Source organism: Panulirus ornatus, chromosome 11, assembly GCF_036320965.1.
Source record: "Panulirus ornatus isolate Po-2019 chromosome 11, ASM3632096v1, whole genome shotgun sequence".
In the NCBI taxonomy this organism is placed as follows: domain Eukaryota; kingdom Metazoa; phylum Arthropoda; class Malacostraca; order Decapoda; family Palinuridae; genus Panulirus; species Panulirus ornatus.
This window is the reverse complement of record NC_092234.1, coordinates 19,829,186-19,848,382: the sequence shown is the minus strand read 5'-3', so window position 1 is coordinate 19,848,382 and position 19,197 is coordinate 19,829,186. Positions and strand designations below refer to the sequence as shown.

Sequence of the window (19,197 nt, the reverse complement as noted above, 5' to 3'; positions counted from 1 at the left end):
ACATTCTTCAAAGCAAACACCTGATCCACACATCCTCTTCCACTTCTGAAACCACAAAGCTCTTCCCCAATCCCTTCACCCTCTCAATCAATACCCTCCCACATAATTTCCCAGGAATACTCAACAAATTTATACCTCTGTAATTTGAACACTCACCTTTATCCCCTTTACCTTTGTACAATGGCACTATGCATGCATTCTGCCAATCCTCATGCACTTCACCATGAGCCATACATACACTAAATATCCTCATCAACCAGTCAACAACACAGTCAACCCCATTTTAATAAATTCCACTGCAATACCATCCAAACCCACCGCCTTGCCGGCTTTCATCTTCCACAAAGCTTTCCCTACCTCTTCTCAGGTTACCAAATCATTCTCCCTGACCCTATCACTTTGCACACCACCTCGACTACAACACCCTATATCTGCCACTCTATCATTAAACACATTCAGCAAACCTTCAATATACTCACTCCATCTCCTTCTCACATCACCACTACTTGTTATCACCTCCCCATTAGCCCCCTTCACCGATGTTCCCATTTGTTCTCTTGTCTCATGCACTTTATTTACCTCCTTCCAAAACATCTTTTTATTCCCCCTAAAATCTAATGATACTCTCTCACCCCAACTCTCATTTGCCCTCTTTTTCACCTCTTGCACCTTTCTCTTGACCTCCTGCCTCTTTCTTTTATACATCTCCCACTCATCTGCAGTATTTCCCTGCAAAAATTGACCAAATGCCTCTCTCTTCTCTTTCACTTATAATCTTACTTCTTCATCCCACTACTCACTAACCTTTCTAATCTGCCCACTCCCATCTTTCTCATGCCACAAGCATCTTTTGCACAAGCCATCACTGCTTCCCTAAATACATCCCATTCCACCCCCACTACCTTGATGTCATTTACTCTCACCTTTTTCCATTCTGCACTCAGTCTCTTCTGGTACTTCCTCACACAAGTCTACTTCCCAAGCTCGCTCACTCTCACCACTCTCTTCACCCCAACAATCTCTCTTCTTTTCTGAAAACCTCTGCAAATCTCCACTTTTGCCTCCACAAGATAATGATCAGACACCTCAGCACATTAACATCCAAAAGTCTCTCTTTCATGCGCCTATCAATTTACACGCAATCTAATAACGCTCTCTGGCCATCTCTCCTACATACATACGTGTACTTATTCATATCTCTCTTTTTAAACCAGGTATTCCAAATCACCAGTCCTTTTTCAGCACATAAATCTACAAGGTCTCCACCATTTCCAACACTAAACACCACATGCACACGAATTATTCCCTCAACTGCCACATTACTCACCTCTGCATTCAAATCAACCATCACTATAACTCAGTCTCGAACATCAAAACCGCTAACACACTCACTCAGCTGCTCCCAAAACATTTGCCTCTCATGATCTTTCTTCTCATGCCCAGGTGCATATGCACCAACAATCACCCATTTCTCTCCATCCACTTTCAGTTTTACCCATATTAATCTAGAGTTTACTTTCTTACACCACTCTATCACATACTTCCACAACTCCTGTTTCAGGAGTAGTGCTACTCCTTCCTTTGCTCTTGTCTTCTCACCAACCCCTGACTTTACTCCCAACACATTCCCAAACCACTCTTCCCCTTTACCCTTGAGCTTCGTTACACGCAGAGCCAAAACATTCAAGTTCCTTTCCTCAAACATACTACCTGTCTCCCCTTTTTCCTCATCTTGGTTACATCTACACACATTTAGTCACCCCAATCTGAACCTTCGAGGAGAATGAGCACTCCCCACGTGACTCCTCCTTCTGTTTCCCCTTTTAGAAAGTTAAAATACAAGGAGGAGAGGGTTTCTAGCCCCTTGCTCCCGTCCCCTTTAGTTGCCTTTTTCGACACAGGAATGCGTGGGAAGTATTCTTTCTCCCCTATCCCCAGGTATAGTACTATAGATACGTTTAAGAATAGGCTAAAGAATGGATGTTAGCAGGAGTGGCCTTTCTACATCTGTTCTTGGCAATACCTTGCTAATGCAGAAAAGTGATCAAGTAAAAAAAAAAAAAAAAAAAAAAAAAAAAAAAAGACTCGATAAATATTTTGCAAGTTCAAGACTAACATCATTTGTCCTTTCTAAGTCACAGTGACATTTTGAAAGGTTTTCTCTCAGAATTACTTGTATGCCTTCCTACTTCTACGACTGTAATCTTTGAGTTTCTCATATTTTCTACTATCACACAGTCTCAAAGAAACCTACTGGTTAGCTGCTGTTTGAATTCTTTTGTAGTCCTCTGTAAGTGTTGTGTTATACATGGAGAGTGTGCGAGTTTATGGAGTGAATGCCATCAAACCATGTGTCAGGCAAAAAGAGCAAAAAAAAAGAGTGACTTTGATTAGGATGAGGTATGGTACAAAAGACACAGTGCTGGCTCAATGCACCACTATCACTAACCCTTTCATATTCATATGGTAGTACTTACTGGATGGTCGATGCCTGTTATCTATTGCTCAGTGTCAAGTACAACACAATGCCAACCTCATCCTATCCAATGAGAAATTTCTTAAGACAACCATGGTAGAAGCTACTATCCATACATGAAGGGCTCTAACAGACAGCCCCAGCTAAGATAAAATACTTAATCCCTTGGCAGTAAGATGAATTTCCAGATACATTTCCAAAAAGTGTAAATCCTCTAGCAAAACATAAAAAAATCAATGGTCCATTTTTCCTACTTTTTATCAATGCAAAACCATAGGTGTGTTTGTGTGTGTGTATCCTTGAAATTAAGGTGTGGTATATGTACAAGGTCAATAGATGGACAACAAATATAAAACTATCCCCATAGCACAAATAAACAGTAATGACAAGTTAAAACACTACAAAATGTATACAAAGCAGAACAACCAACTGTAAACAACAAAGGATACACAATACAGGACACTAAATATATACAGAACAATGTGAAGAAAAAACAACCCTACACAAGCAGTATATACCAGTAAACATATACTACTTAGTGTGCTATAAAATAGTGTCATGACATACACAAGCAAGTATTAAACAAAAGTATACACTATACAGTAAAGAAAAAACAACCCTACACAAGCAGTATATACCAGTAAACATATACTACTTAGTGTGCTATAAAATAGTGTCATGACATACACAAGCAAGTATTAAACAAAAGTATACACTATACAGTATACCAGTGTACAATACATGAATATACATACAATAGTAAACTACAAAAAGAAATAATCGCCCTGACCATACACACCTGGCACACATGACATGTATATAAACAACCAAGCACATCTGACACACAGCAAAATAAACAAATTCAGTACATATAACACAACCCTGTACATGCTACACAAACATACATCTTACACATCAGTAAATCAGAGACCTTAAAACACACACACACACACACACACACACACACCTGTACACACAACCCAGCTATACACCGAAGTACACTTCAAACTCCACATACAATCCAGCCCAACACCCAGATTCACTTCAGACCTAACATACACCCCTGCAAACATGACACAGCACTGTAACTTAATCATATAATACTTAACATACAACATATAAACACTAGTACATACATCCCCTCTATACACTATAGTATGTTAAAGGCCCAGCACAAACACATATACATCAGTACAAATAACCCTAAAATACATTCCAGTACACTATAGACCCAGTACAAAAACATTATCAATACAGTATAAACCCAACCATACAACCCAGTACACACACACACACAACCCTACCATACATCCTAGAACACTAAAGGCGAAGTGCAAATACATACAAACCAGCACACAGAGCCCAACCATACATCCCAATACACAAAAGACCCAGTACAAACACAACACAAAAGACCCAGTACAAACACACCACAACACAAAACCCCACTAAACACCTTACAGCTCATGACCCGGTACACCACTATACAAAACCCCACCATACACCTTCCATCTCAATACACTTAACATACACCGTAAGTACACACAACCCCAATGTGGCAACCTAACTATACTTTCAGTTACACCCACAGTACACCTTACATCCCAATATATTACAACGCACACCAGTACAAACAACTCAGCCATACATCGTACATCCCATTACACAAGACCCAAAATGTTACGACCCGACATATGTAAAACCTCAGATAATGTATATTTAAATAGACGCAGAGTGAATAAATAAATAAACATCCGAACAACCCATCTATATAAACACAAGTCCATTAGATATCCATCATGCACACCAATACATAAAACCCAGCTATACATCTTCCAACCCACTACACTATAAAGGACCAACATGCACAAACCAGTACAAACGCACCTCTACACCTTCCTCATATAACAACCACATTAACTCTTTCAATCTTCTTCCACCCTAAGGGATCAGAAGCCATGACGGCCCCACCTCCCTCACACAGTCACAGACGCACTCAGACACATGCACTCACACTCCCGTACCTCAGAACACTGGGCTAGACTCACCTCCTCTACTATGCGCTTAGGGGTGTGGAAGAAAGATAGCAAAAGTTTCAGTTTGACTTGTGTTTGAAGCTCAACGAAACACTCCTTTATGTTCCTGAGCACTTCAACGTTCAACTGTGCACAGATTGAACCTTCTGACCAGGTGTCGGCGGATGTTCCCAGTTTATTGTGGAGCCACAGCGAAATATCGCTGTCCCTAGCAGCCGCCATTGTGGGTGTCCCATCTATGACGTCATAACCAAACCAGTAGCCATATTGACAACGTCACAACCCGGTATTTTTGAACTTTAATTATATTCCTACCGTATGCACCCTCCTGAGCCCTTTTTCCAACTTAGATTTCATAAAAAGATAATAAAATGCTATGAAAGAACAACGAATCTATTTTGGAAACTACTAAGCAATTCGATGAATCGTATTAAACTACCCTGAGTCATAGACCAAATTGATTTCACACCTGCATATTTTGTGCTTTTACGTAATTTTTCTAAGTTTCTCGTATATAACTTTGTGCATTGAGAGAAATATAGAGGTTCTAATATATCTAAATGGCAACTTTAAATGTAGATAACAGGGTTCTCTTACCTAACCTAGGTTTGATTTGTTATCGAACAACCCGTGACAAAAGAATGTGTTACGAGAAATATCTTAACAACTGCAGAAGGTGGACAAGACTGTGCAACTGGTGGTTATCATTTGACGCTGATGTAATTAATGATCCTGGTAATCAACAGCCCTATAGCTCAAGTAACGAATTAACCAACGACATTACTGTTGTTGGAAAAGCTCTCTAATGTGCAAAATAGGCGACCCTATAGATCAAGCAAAAAAATCAAAGACCACTTTCAAATATCTAATTTAGGTAATGTTCAACAACTTATGGGCCTATGTGGTGTAGTCGGGAGCGTTACTACTTTTGAATAAGCACAACGGGTCGACGCGACAGTCGGCTTACAACTAACCCAGATTTTCATTTTTCCATCGGGAATGGTCGATAATTAGGTGCTTGGCGTGTGCTGGTGTGCGTGTATACGCGTGTAGAAAGACAAAATACATTCATCCAAGGTTGAGGTACGGGACAACAAGAGTGTAAATCATAACATACAAACAGTGATCCATCCTGGAAGAATTCTATAGGACTGCGTCATCCCACCTCTCCTGCCGTGCCTTCATTGGACCTTGGCATCCTCATACTTCCTGCAGCAGCACCAAAAGACCTCACCTTCCCTCCTTCATTAGCACCACAGGGTCTTGGTAACACCACCTTTATCTCGCAATAGCACCAGGAGACTAAGGTAATGCCTCCTTCCTCCTGCAGTAGCACCGCTGGGCGTTGGTAACGCCAGCTTCCTCATAAAGGAGCACCATGGAACCTACGCTACGTTCCCACACAACCGCAACAGAACCACGGGACCTCAGCTACATCTCCCTCCTGCAGCAGCATCACAAAGCCTCGTCTACGCCCCTTCCCTCTTATAGTAGCATCACGTGACCTCGACTAGGATTCCGTACTGCATTAGCAGGACGGGACCTCCTTTCCTTCTATCTCCTGTGGCAGCACCACGGGACCTCTGCTACGGCTTTTCCCCCGTGCATTAGCGCCACAGGAATTGGCTGCCTCCTTCCTCTAGCAACACCTCCATGAAATCTTGGCAACATTCCTTCTGCCTGTAGCAGCACAAAGGGATCTTAGCAACACCTACCCCCTCCTGCAGCATCATGAGGCCTTGGTCAACTTTTCCCTCTTGTAGCAGTACACAGGCCCAATAACGCCTTGCCTCTCCTGCACAGCACCATGAGACTCGAACAACGCTTCCTCCCTACTGCAGTAGTACTACAGGACCTGACACCGTCTGACTTCCCGCGCAGCAGCACCACAGGATTCTGCCTCACCACACTACCCAGTGATATCTACCGTACTGGTCGCTTGACATCACTCTATATGTCAGTATAGCAACTGCGTTACTGTGTTTCTGTACCCCTCCTTCACTTCTACAGATATTAGTCTTACATCCAGAGCGCAAACGTTACATTACTAGTTTCCATTTCGTTACAATCATGTTGCTATATCTTTGTTCATTCCGAGACAATATTCGTAGTTCATGAAGATGCACCCGCGAAGTTCAAGAAAAAGGCCACAGCATTACTAAACAATCTTTAATTAACCCAATTCAACTTACTTGAATATCATTAATTTCTGAGAGTACTTGAATCTGATATGCTCAAGTATTATTTTTCTTATCATTCAAACTACATTTGGTCCAAAATTAGCAAACAATTATAACACCCTCATTATAGGGTAGGTTTTGGCAAAATGGATTTCAATGAATTTCGGAATTATACTTATAAAAGACACTGCTTTTGATTTAGCTTTCAATTGTTTTCTTTTCTAAACATGAATAATGTACATAAGTAATGTGATTACAACCGAGGCTGGGGATAAATGCATTTGATGCTGATTGGTAAATCCGGCAATATTTGATAAGTTCCTGCCAAATACACTCTTACCTTTACAGATGATTTAACTTTGGTCTCCCAGTGTAATGGAAAAGGGGTTTTGGGTTGGGTCCGGCTCTCCTGCTAACCAAACAGTTGGTTTGTGTAACTCTCATTCAAACCAAATATTTGAATATGGTAAGGTCTAGCACTTATTCTCACAAAATAGTTGATTGCAGTTAGGCGTGACTCTTATTCTAACTAAAGATGTTTAAGTTCGGTTTGGCCCTCATTCTAACCTGCCTGCTTCAAACTTGACTGTTGGCAATTATCTGTCATGACCGCGAGTGGGTATAAAGTTGTGCAGGAATAGTAAGATTGTGATATTCGATAATTTTCCTGTACAGTAGCGCTCAGACAAGTTGAACTAATAGTGTATCTCAACTTTCTCAGTCTTAAATCAGGGGCATGATGAGAATCTGAAACAGGTTATCAAAATTATTTTCTAAGATTCCTTCAGAAAGCTGTTTCAACAGTAGTCATTAATCATGGGCTGCAGAATAATATGTGTGGGGAAAAACGTATAACTAAGGATCTCGATGACTTAATTATCACCTGGAGAAAGATTTCAGGACATTGTTTATGTTTGTTGTTTTCTGAACATATTTAACCCTGCTGTCTCCACCCACGTGAGATCGTTGCCATGGAAACAACGCGAAACAAATTTACCACGACTAAATCTAATCGGGACATTTTGTAAGTAGATTTATGAAATAAGTGAATTATTGTCACAATTCTTTGTAGTAGAGGGCTTCCCTTATGGAGGTGTGTATTTCCGAAGCTTGCGACAAGAGGCATGTGTATAATACTGAAAACAACTGATGATTTCAGTTTTCTGTTCCTCGTAGTAAGTTTTGCTACACTTGCTGCTTCAGTTTGACTCGTAGTAGTAGTAGTAGAAATCATTATGTTGATTCAAAGTTTTTTTTTTAGAGTCATATTCCCCCTAGGCGTATCTCAGTTTGTTTAGTAGCATATAGTTTAGTAGGGGCCACGTACAGGAAACGATGTTTTGGACATTACATAACCTTTTCCAACCTGTTCAAGTCATCCTGTACCACATTACACTCGAGAATTTGTGGGCATGTACACCGGAAACACATGTGTAAGTACTTTGGAAATCGCCTTTTCACACAGTAAGGCTTTTTGTACAATTATACAAGGAAAGATTGAAGAGCTCCAACGTGTCTGAAACTGAGCTTACTTATGGTATGTACCATCTTTTTTGCTTACTCCTGGACCCTTTCTATCAACTCTTTATGCTTCTTTAGTTCATAGATTTAGTCTAATTTTGGTTCACTTGCTGAATGTTTCCTCAACCTTAAACTTAAATGTAATGCCAGTATTGGCTAGGAGACATTTGGTCTCTCACGATTCTCCTCTGACGACGTTAGAGAGAATGGTGACTACTATATTGAGGCCTTTCGCTGTGACTTTACATTCACACAGGTTAGATTTCATCAACCATGCAGCAGACCAACTTTGGAGTCTGTCAAGGTCCCTTTTGTAAGTTGATGCACTCTTCCACGCTTTCCACTTCCTTCATGTGCTTTGCATCATCTGCAAACTTATTCAAATAATTTACATAGATCAAGAATAGCAATGGTCCCAGAACAGCAGAACAGTTTGGCACTACAGTAGTGACCTCAACTCATTTTAACACTAGAATATTCTTCTTTCCCCTGAAGGAGCCTCTCATTTCTACCCGTTAATCAGTTTTCTTTAAAAGCCTGCCATGTGGTACAGTGTCAAATGCTTCCTCACAGTACAGAAATAAACAATCCACACGACCTTGCCTTTTGTCCAAGACAGTTCATTCTCCCATGATAATCTATGAGGTGCGTCGCACATGACCTTCCCTACCACTGCTTTCTCTCATTCTGGTAACTTCTCCTCAGTAGAGACCCGTCTATTTACTTTGTTTACCATTTCTAGAATCTTACAGACTACACTCGTCAGTACGATCGACCTGTAATTCAGTCTTTTCTGATCTCATTTCTTATAGATAAGTTTGCATTTGCCTATTTGAAATCGCTTATTTGGACTAAACAGGGAGAGGTTTACATTTGTGGCGTCCCATCTCTTGAACATTCTCTATCATCCAACTTCTTAAGTTATTGTATGCTGTCAGCGCTTTGGTGTGCGTGTGTAACATCACACACTGCTCACCCACAGGATGACAGCCGTGGGTGTGTCAGCCACACTCTGCTGATTACTGAACCTTAGTGCAACGGCTGTGGGTGTGTCAGCCACACACTACTGACACACATTATGACCAGTGAGTGTTTCAGCCACACACTACCAGCGCATTATGAACAGCTGTAGTTATGTCAGTCACATTACCAACACACAATAAGTAACTTTGGCTGTGTCAGCCACACATAACAACTTTGATTGTTAGTGACATACTATTGTGACTCATCGGTCACGTGCCGTAACATAGACTGAGTTACTCCACGGCCACTGCTTGCAGTTTCGGCCCTGGAACAACCAATCTCAAAGACTTGGAGAATTTGCAAACCCTTTGGTGACAGAAAACAGACTTACCCGTTAGGACGCGCGTAAACTCTTCTTTTTTTTTTAGTTCTACTTTTTCTAAATGAGAAGTTTGTAGAAATTCTAGAAATCGTCTAGTTTTTATCTAAAGTCAATACCGATATGTTGAATTTTCTGCAACCCGTTCCCCTTTTCACTAATAACAGATTTCTACTCACCAATGCTATATGTCTTTTCTTTTAATAGTATTGAAGTCTTGTAAGCATAAAACACTATCACCCACTCATCAGACCATTTTTTATTGTCATCCTGGACCCACCCACGCGAAATTAATTGTCATAAGCCACTTTCCTGTACAACTTTGAAGCAGAAAATGTTTAGAGTTAACCATTACGAAATATCTTGGTTATCAGTCTTCTTTCAGCAAGTTTACCGTAATTATCATTACTGGTGAATTTGTCTTTATTTTGTTATAAAACATTACAAAATTTATACTAACTGGCACCTGAAAGCGGGTGCCCACTCGCCTTGTGTTTACCTTACCTGGAGTCCAGTGGGAGGCGATGATGTAGGAGGTCGTCCAAGTGTTTGCGGTGCTGCTGATGATTTTACATATTACAGGGATTCGGTGGTGTTGTAAGGGTAAGAAGAGTGACCGGAAACTTGTAGTGAGGTGCGTGGAGGGAGATGGCGGCCACGCTTCCCACGGACACCCAGCCTCAGGACACCCTCCTGCAGCAGCAGGACGCCACTAAGAAGACTGGTCGTAGGCAGTGGAGCATCCAAGGTGAGGCCACTGTATCACTTACCCGTGTCAATCATGGCCTTAAAACTCTTGCATGGTATCATGACCATGTAAATGCTGGTCTGGTAAATTCCTGTCTTCACAGTACACTTTAAAATGCATGTGCAATATGTGTTAATGCATACTTAGGAAGTAGTAGGTAAATTCAATAATGCTTTGAGTGGATTAAAGTTATATTTTGTAATGCTGTTGAGCCCCTCATGGTTAGGAGCATATATATATATTTTTTTTTATACATAGTGGTAGGTGTGTTGTGTAGAAAGACGTATAAGGGTCACACTTGGGGTGTATAAACCCCGCCTCTCCTTAGTTTCAGGATGTACAATCAAAGGGAAGGGCGAAGTTTGTAGATTGTTTTTCACTAAATGTATTCAAACTTCACAATCCATCTCGATGATACCCAATATATGACTAAACATCTGTGAATCTCTTCAGTTATTTGCTCTGTGTATTCTGCATTATATATGATGAAATGCTTTATATACTGGAAATTCCTTAAGATAATAGCAGCGGTTATAGTGTCTATATTAGTATAGTGGGTCAGATGGTATTATGCTGATAGTGTTTACTTTCTTCCTCTACCACTTTATTATTGTATTTGTCGACTTCATTTTATAGAAGAGGATTTGGATTGTCGAGATTGATACAAACATCTTTTGTGACATGCAAAAAGATTAATTTTATTTTCACTAAGTCATGCAGGAGTTTGTAGAGCTCTTGTCAATTGCAGTCATGAAGTTTTAGGGAAAATGGGTTAAAACAGTCAAACCAGTTGGTTTTACCCAAACCTCATCTAGGGGACTTTCAACCTTGTTCTTCGAACCCAAGTCTTACTTCTTAGCATAACCCAGAGTTGGACAAGTACCTAGAGAAAAATTGAAAGAGAATCCCGATAAATCCAGTAACATTGTCAGTATAATGGCATTACACCAACTTTTGCTCTCATATTGACTTAATGGCATTACACCAAGTTGTGAAATGATTAATGATGTGGATCTTTTCTCAGTAATTTTTTAAACTTCTAATGCTCGTTGCTTGTATTTATGGCATACTCACCCATTCGTTTAATAAACCAGCAATGTTGCTTATTTCCCAGACTTACAGGTGAATTGTCCTTGAAAGGGTAAATGGTAAAAATAACTGAAAGGGTAAGTGGTAAAAATAAAGTTTAAGGCTAACCCATAAACTCGTTTATGTAATATGAAAATGTACACTTACCAGTTCGGTTAAAACTAATTGAAATAATTTGTATTCCTTGTTTTGTAATATAAGATAATCATAGTGAATCAGGAGCTGAAAAATTCATTTAGCTTTCCCAAGTGTGACATTTGCATCTTTTTTGGTTTTATTTTAGAAATTGGTAATTTTTGTCATTTGCATTCATTCAGTTGGCACAGGCTTTTGCTATCTTGTTATAAAAGTAAGATGTGAACACTGTCAACTGTCAAACAAATTGATATCATAACAAAGACAGATTTCCAAAATAACATTGAAAATAGGATAAATGTTACCCCAAGTGAAGTGAGAATTTCTTAGAATGTATTGAGTTTTATAGATAATTTTCTTTATTTCTTGTTACAGTAGTATACTTTCAAATGCTTTTAAAGAATATTTATTGTCATAAGATAAAAGTGCTTTTAGTAATATGTACATACGTACTTTTCTCACTGTTGGTATACATTACAGGGAGATTGTGATTAAAATCATTTTATATAATGTTTTGCAGCTACATCATTGATATGAATTAAACCCAGTCTTTGATGAGCATTGACATTGTTTTGAAGGTACATTGTTTCTGACCAAGGTTTGGTGATGTGGTATTTACGATGGTTGTCAAAAGAAACATTAGTTAGAGCCTCTGAAATTTTTGGAAAACAGTAACCTTGATACTTAAATTGGAAATTGTTAAGTTTTCCGAAGCTAGCGAACATAGCAGCAGTAATGGTATAGAATACTGGTAACACTTAAACTGTAGTACTACTTCTTGAGTTTATCTGTTTGCAGAAAAATTTTGAAATTATTAGAAGAATCCTTCCGAAAATGGTAGTGGGGAAAATAATGGAAAATATACAGAAATATGTGGTTACTTTTTTGATAGATTCATCAATAGTATGTGTACACTTTTGGTAAACGTTAGAATTGCCTTGGTAGAGGATCTTAGCTTGGGAGTTTAGTTGTTGAAAGATATAAAATTTGTCGAATTAGGAGAGTAATAGGCAAAACAGGAAAAGTGTGGTAGTTTGGGGACAGACCTTGAGCCACATAACATCAAAGTTTGTGGACTCGAGGTCCTTGAGGCATGCAACAGGTGTGTTGATGTTGAAAAACGCACGAACACCACCTTTGAATCAGAATCATGAACAGAAATTCTGTTTGGTTTTGAAAAATGGACTAATGAGAAGTATTAGACAACACTGTCTCAGAGAGAAGTAAGATACTAGGAGAGGTACTAGACAGATGGTGTTCAACATTGGAGAGGTTATTATAGAGACCATGAATATTAGTTTAGTGAATAGAAAATGAGGAAGTTCTCGACAGAAAGTGAAAGGTTGTGATAGGGGCTGGCACTATTACTGTCTGAGCCCTCCCTCTAATTGGCAGTAACTCAGGTGGAAACCTGGAGAGTCTTAGCACCACATGACGCTGGGGACTGGGGGCCATAGATTTGATTTATTGGTCTGTGTCATCACAATTCTTAGAAATGTTTGAGTGGACAGGAGTTTGCAAGAGTACTTATGTGAAAAAAAAATTGGGTTTGAACGGGTGTGTATGGTGCTTGTGAGAAGATGGCAGGACTAGGCCAGAAGTCCAATTTTGATGAAACAGAAAGTAAGACCAGCATTCCTGACATGAAGAGTGTAATAGAAAATTAAGTATAGTTATGTAATTTTTTTCACAGATATGACATCAGCTGGGATGCCTTCTGTACAGGCCTTCTTCCTCATGTAGTCCAACTAAATTCCCTAAGTTCTTATGTGTTCACAGTTTTCATATTGATATTCTTCACTTTCCTCAATATTATTCATATTATATTCCTCTTTGCAACTTAGGTCAACCAACAATCTATGTATTTTATGTGGGGATGTTGTGTATGCACGGCTATATGTCTGTGGCATGCACTTATAAAGGTGGTCATAGGGGTACTGAAGATAGCAGGACCTTTTCTCATTCATTCCTAGCAGTGAAAAGACATCTGTAGGTTACATTTAAACATAGGCAGGAAAGGTTAAATCATGTGATGGTTGGAACAGTCCAGTAAGAATTGTTAGATAATAGAGGGAACAGATTAAGGGTTAAAGATTCCATTATGATCAGAGAATTTTCAAAAACTACTGTGGAACGTACTGGAATGATTATTTGAGTACAGTATTTGCCTAGAAGATCAGCATTGGCATTGGATGCCTGTCAGTAGTATTATGCTCTTAATTATGGAGAAAGTAACAAATTTATTTCATTATTTGAAGAAAGATTCAATAGACATTTCATCAGTGGAGCTTTTTATTGACACTTGTGTTTCTGCTATGATAAATTATTACCTTTCAATTATTTGTAAAAGTATTTGGTCTTGTCATCAAAATATGTTTATGAGTCCAAGAGTGACATCCTATTTATAACAATTTGTGTTTTGAAAAATCCATTTTGATTGAAATTGTTTAATTAAAGTAACATTATCTGGGAGCGCATTCTTAGTGTTAATCACGGATTACCAGTTTTCACATTTAATGCAGTTTGATGGGTACTTCAGGGTCGTGGAAAACTTTTTGATTGCTGTCAAGAAACTGTGATTCTCTCAGTTAACAGGTTCAGGTGTTTACATAGTTTGGATATTTTGGAGCAGGTAAAAAGATTAAGAGAGCTGAGTTACATTTGGATTAGAGACCATAAACTTGCACACCATGGAAGAGAAGAGGGTAAGGGATGACTTCATCACAACCTTCAAGTTTTTAAGCCTGTTTTTTGGTGTTCTTATTAATCAGTTTTTTAAAACATGCAAAGAAATGGCAAAAAACATGAGTAATGTATTTTTACAGTATTGTATTGGGGAAATTGATGAGTTTACTGGGAGTAAGCTAAGTAATGAAGATTTGAATGCTGACAGTAATAAGAATGTCTATGAAGTTCCATGACTGTAGAGAAAGTTAAGAAGATATGGTCATATAAGTGTAGAAATCCTTCCCCTTGCTGTATGAACAGATAATTACCAATAGGTAATTACAATTTATACACATCTGCATATATCATTATTTTATTTATTATACTTAATCACTGTTTCCCGCATCAGTGAGGTAGCGGAAGGAAACAGATAAGAGTGGCCCAACCCCTCATATATACATTTTTTTTTTTTTTCATACTTTGTCGCTGTCTCCCGCGTTTGCGAGGTAGCGCAAGGAAACAGACGAAAGAAATGGCCCCCCCCATACACATGTATATACATACGTCCACACACGCAAATATACATACCTACACAGCTTTCCATGGTTTACCCCAGACGCTTCACATGCCTTGATTCAATCCACTGACAGCACGTCAACCCCGGTATACCACATCGCTCCAATTCACTCTATTCCTTGCCCTCCTTTCACCCTCCTGCATGTTCAGGCCCCGATCACACAAAATCTTTTTCACTCCATCTTTCCACCTCCAATTTGGTCTCCCTCTTCTCCTTGCTCCCTCCACCTCCGACACATATATCCTCTTGGTCAATCTTTCCTCACTCATCCTCTCCATGTGCCCAAACCACTTCAAAACACCCTCTTCTGCTCTCTCAACCACGCTCTTTTTATTTCCACACATCTCTCTTACCCTTACGTTACTCACTCGATCAAACCACCTCACACCACACATTGTCCTCAAACATCTCATTTCCAGCACATCCATCCTCCTGCGCACAACTCTATCCATAGCCCACGCCTCGCAACCATACAACATCGTTGGAACCACTATTCCTTCAAACATACCCATTTTTGCTTTCCGAGATAATGTTCTCGACTTCCACACATTCTTCAAGGCCCCCAGAATTTTCGCCCCCTCCCCCACCCTATGATCCACTTCCGCTTCCATGGTTCCATCCGCTGCCAGATCCACTCCCAGATATCTAAAACACTTCACTTCCTCCAGTTTTTCTCCATTCAAACTCACCACCCAATTGACTTGACCCTCAACCCTACTGTACCTAATAACCTTGCTCTTATTCACATTTACTCTTAAATATACATGTATGTACATAAACACCCATACACACACACACACACACATATATATATATCATACAAACCTCCAACAGCCAGGATCGAACCTGGGACCCCTTGTGCAAGAGGCAGGCATGCTAACCGCTAGGTTAAGGGACTGTATAATAGGAAACAACTATTCGAAATACTAAGTACTCGAATACCCTTCATCTCACAATGGTGAGCAACGGGGTCTATCAGTTGTTTCCGAACAGAACACATAGCCAGCTGATAGCGTTTTACCGAACCTAACTGTACAACGCGGAGTTACATGAATACGAATAAAGTGTATACGAACGCGCACCTTCATAGAACATACAAACCTCCAACAGCCAGGATCGAACCTGGGACCCCTTGTGCAAGAGGCAGGCATGCTAACCGCTAGGCTAAGGGACTGTATAATAGGAAACAACTATTCGAAATACTAAGTACTTGAATACCCTTCGCCTCACAATGGTGAGCAACGGGGTCTGTCGGTTGTTTCCGAACAGAACACATAGCCAGCTGATAGCGTTTTACGGAACCTAACTGTAATAGTTGTTTCCTGGAGGAAGTAAAGTGTTTTAGATATCTGGGAGTGGATCTGGCAGTGGATGGAACCATGGAAGCAGAAGTGGATCATAGGGTGGGGGAGGGGGCGAAAATTTTGGGAGCCTTGAAGAATGTGTGGAAGTCGAGAACAATGTGTAGAAGTCGAGAACATTATCTCGGAAAGCAAAAATGGGTATGTTTGAAGGAATAGCGGTTCCAACAATGTTGTATGGTTGCGAGGCGTGGGCTATGGATAGAGTTGTGCGCAGGAGGATGGATGTGCTGGAAATGAGATGTTTGAGGACAATGTGTGGTGTGAGGTGGTTTGATCGAGTAAGTAACGTAAGGGTAAGAGAGATGTGTGGAAATAAAAAGAGGGTGGTTGAGAGAGCAGAAGAGGGTGTTTTGAAATGGTTTGGTCACATGGAGAGAATGAGTGAGGAAAGATTGACCAAGAGGATATACGTGTCGGAGGTGGAGGGAACGAGGAGAAGAGGGAGACCAAATTGGAGGTGGAAAGATGGAGTGAAAAAGATTCTGTGTGATCGTGGCCTGAACATGCAGGAGGGTGAAAGGAGGGCAAGGAATAGAGTGAATTGGAGCGATGTGGTATACCGGGGTTGACGTGCTGTCAGTGGATTGAATTAAGGCATGTGAAGCGTCTGGGGTAAACCATGGAAAGCTGTGTAGGTATGTATATTTGCGTGTGTGGACGTATGTATATACATGTGTATGGGGGTGGGTTGGGCCATTTCTTTCGTCTGTTTCCTTGCGCTACCTCGCAAACGCGTGAGACAGCGGCAAAAAAAAATATATATATATATATATATATATATATATTTTTTTTTTTATACTTTGTCGCTGTCTCCCGCGTTTGCGAGGTAGCGCAAGGAAACAGACGAAAGAAATGGCCCAACCCCCCCTCATACACATGTATATACATACGTCCACACACGCAAATATACATACCTACACAGCTTTCCATGGTTTACCCCAGACGCTTCACATGCCTTGATTCAATCCACTGACAGCACGTCAACCCCGGTATACCACATCGCTCCAATTTACTCTATTCCTTGCCCTCCTTTCACCCTCCTGCATGTTCAGGCCCCGATCACACAAAATCTTTTTCACTTCATCTTTCCACCTCCAATTTGGTCTCCCTCTTCTCCTTGCTCCCTCCACCTCCGACACATATATCCTCTTGGTCAATCTTTCCTCACTCATCCTCTCCATGTGCCCAAACCACTTCAAAACACCCTCTTCTGCTCTCTCAACCACGCTCTTTTTATTTCCACACATCTCTCTTACCCTTACGTTACTCACTCGATCAAACCACCTCACACCACACATTGTCCTCAAACATCTCATTTCCAGCACATCCATCCTCCTGCGCACAACTCTATCCATAGCCCACGCCTCGCAACCATACAACATTGTTGGAGCCACTATTCCTTCAAACATACCCATTTTTGCTTTCCGAGATAATGTTCTCGACTTCCACACATTCTTCAAGGCCCCCAGAATTTTCGCCCCCTCCCCCACCCTATGATCCACTTCCGCTTCCATGGTTCCATCCGCTGCCAGATCCACTCCCAGATATCTAAAACACTTCACTTCCTCCAGTTTTTCTCCATTCAAACTCACCTCCCAATTGACTTGACCCTCAACCCTACTGTACCTAATAACCTTGCTCTTATTCACATTTACTCTTAACTTTCTTCTTCCACACACTTTACCAAACTCAGTCACCAGCTTCTGCAGTTTCTCACATGAATCAGCCACCAGCGCTGTATCATCAGCGAACAACAACTGACTTACTTCCCAAGCTCTCTCATCCCCAACAGACTTCATACTTGCCCCTCTTTCCAAAACTCTTGCATTTACCTCCCTAACAACCCCATCCATAAACAAATTAAACAACCATGGAGACATCACACACCCCTGCCGCAAACCTACATTCACTGAGAACCAATCACTTTCCTCTCTTACTGTGTTTGATGATAGAGTGGCAGATATAGGGTGTTTTGGTCGAGGTGGTGTGCAAAGTGAGAGGGTTAGGGAAAATGATTTGGTAAACAGAGAAGAGGTAGTGAAAGCTTTGCGGAAGATGAAAGCCGGCAAGGCAGCAGGTTTGAATGGTATTGCAGTGGAATTTATTAGAAAAGGGGGTGACTGTATTGTTGACTGGTTGGTAAGGTTATTTAATGTATGTATGACTCATGGTGAGGTGTCTGAGGATTGGCGGAATGCGTGCATAGTGCCATTGTACAAAGGCAAAGGGGATAAGAGTGAGTGCTCAAATTACAGAGGTATAAGTTTTTTGAGTATTCCTGGTAAATTATATGGGAGGGTATTAATTGAGAGGGTGAAGGCATGTACAGAGCATCAGATTGGGGAAGAGCAGTGTGGTTTCAGAAGTGGTAGAGGATGTGTGGATCAGGTGTTTGCTTTGAAGAATGTATGTGAGAAATACTTAGAAAAGCAAATGGATTTGTATGTAGCATTTATGGATCTGGAGAAGGCATATGATAGAGATGCTCTGTGGAAGGTATTAAGAATATATGGTGTGGGAGGAAAGTTGTTAGAAGCAGTGAAATGTTTTTATCGAGGATGTTAGGCATGTGTACGTGTAGGAAGAGAGGAAAGTGATTGGTTCTCAGTGAATGTAGGTTTGCGGCAGGGGTGTGTGATGTCTCCATGGTTGTTTAATTTGTTTATGGATGGGGTTGTTAGGGAGGTAAATGCAAGAGTTTTGGAAAGAGGGGCAAGTATGAAGTCTGTTAGGGATGAGAGAGCTTGGGAAGTGAGTCAGTTGTTGTTCGCTGATGATACAGCGCTGGTGGCTGATTCATGTGAGAAACTGCAGAAGCTGGTGACTGAGTTTGGTAAAGTGTGTGAAAGAAGAAAGTTAAGAGTAAATGTGAATAAGAGCAAGGTAATTAGGTACAATAGGGTTGAGGGTCAAGTCAATTGGGAGGTAAGTTTGAATGGAGAAAAACTGGAGGAAGTAAAGTGTTTCAGATATCTGGGAGTGGATCTGGCAGCAGATAGAACCATGGAAGCGGAAGTGGATCATAGGATGAGGGAGGGGGCGAAAATCCTGGGAGCCTTGAA

The 19,197-nt window shown here is 40.5% G+C and overlaps 2 protein-coding genes across 3 annotated transcripts in view; one reads left to right on the top strand and one right to left on the bottom strand.

Annotated features, from left to right (window-relative positions):
- The window catches only part of Nelf-A (Negative elongation factor A), a 115,907-nt gene extending 111,167 nt beyond the window's left edge, over nucleotides 1–4,740 (bottom strand). The window contains exon 1 of one of the 2 annotated variants that reach the window (XM_071666725.1): nucleotides 4,525–4,740. In XM_071666725.1, the coding sequence (XP_071522826.1) occupies nucleotides 4,525–4,734 (210 nt within the window). In that variant the 5' untranslated portion in view covers nucleotides 4,735–4,740. Of the gene's footprint in view, nucleotides 1–4,363; nucleotides 4,498–4,524 lie in introns of those variants that run through there. The other variant, XM_071666726.1, reaches the window with a different exon arrangement.
- Nucleotides 4,741–10,047: 5,307 nt separating this feature from the next.
- wfs1 (wolframin ER transmembrane glycoprotein wfs1) overlaps nucleotides 10,048–19,197 on the top strand; it is an 81,266-nt gene continuing 72,116 nt past the window's right edge. The window contains exon 1 of the mRNA XM_071666723.1: nucleotides 10,048–10,303. Coding sequence (XP_071522824.1) covers nucleotides 10,204–10,303 — 100 coding nt within the window. The 5' untranslated portion in view covers nucleotides 10,048–10,203. The remainder of the gene's footprint in view (nucleotides 10,304–19,197) is intronic.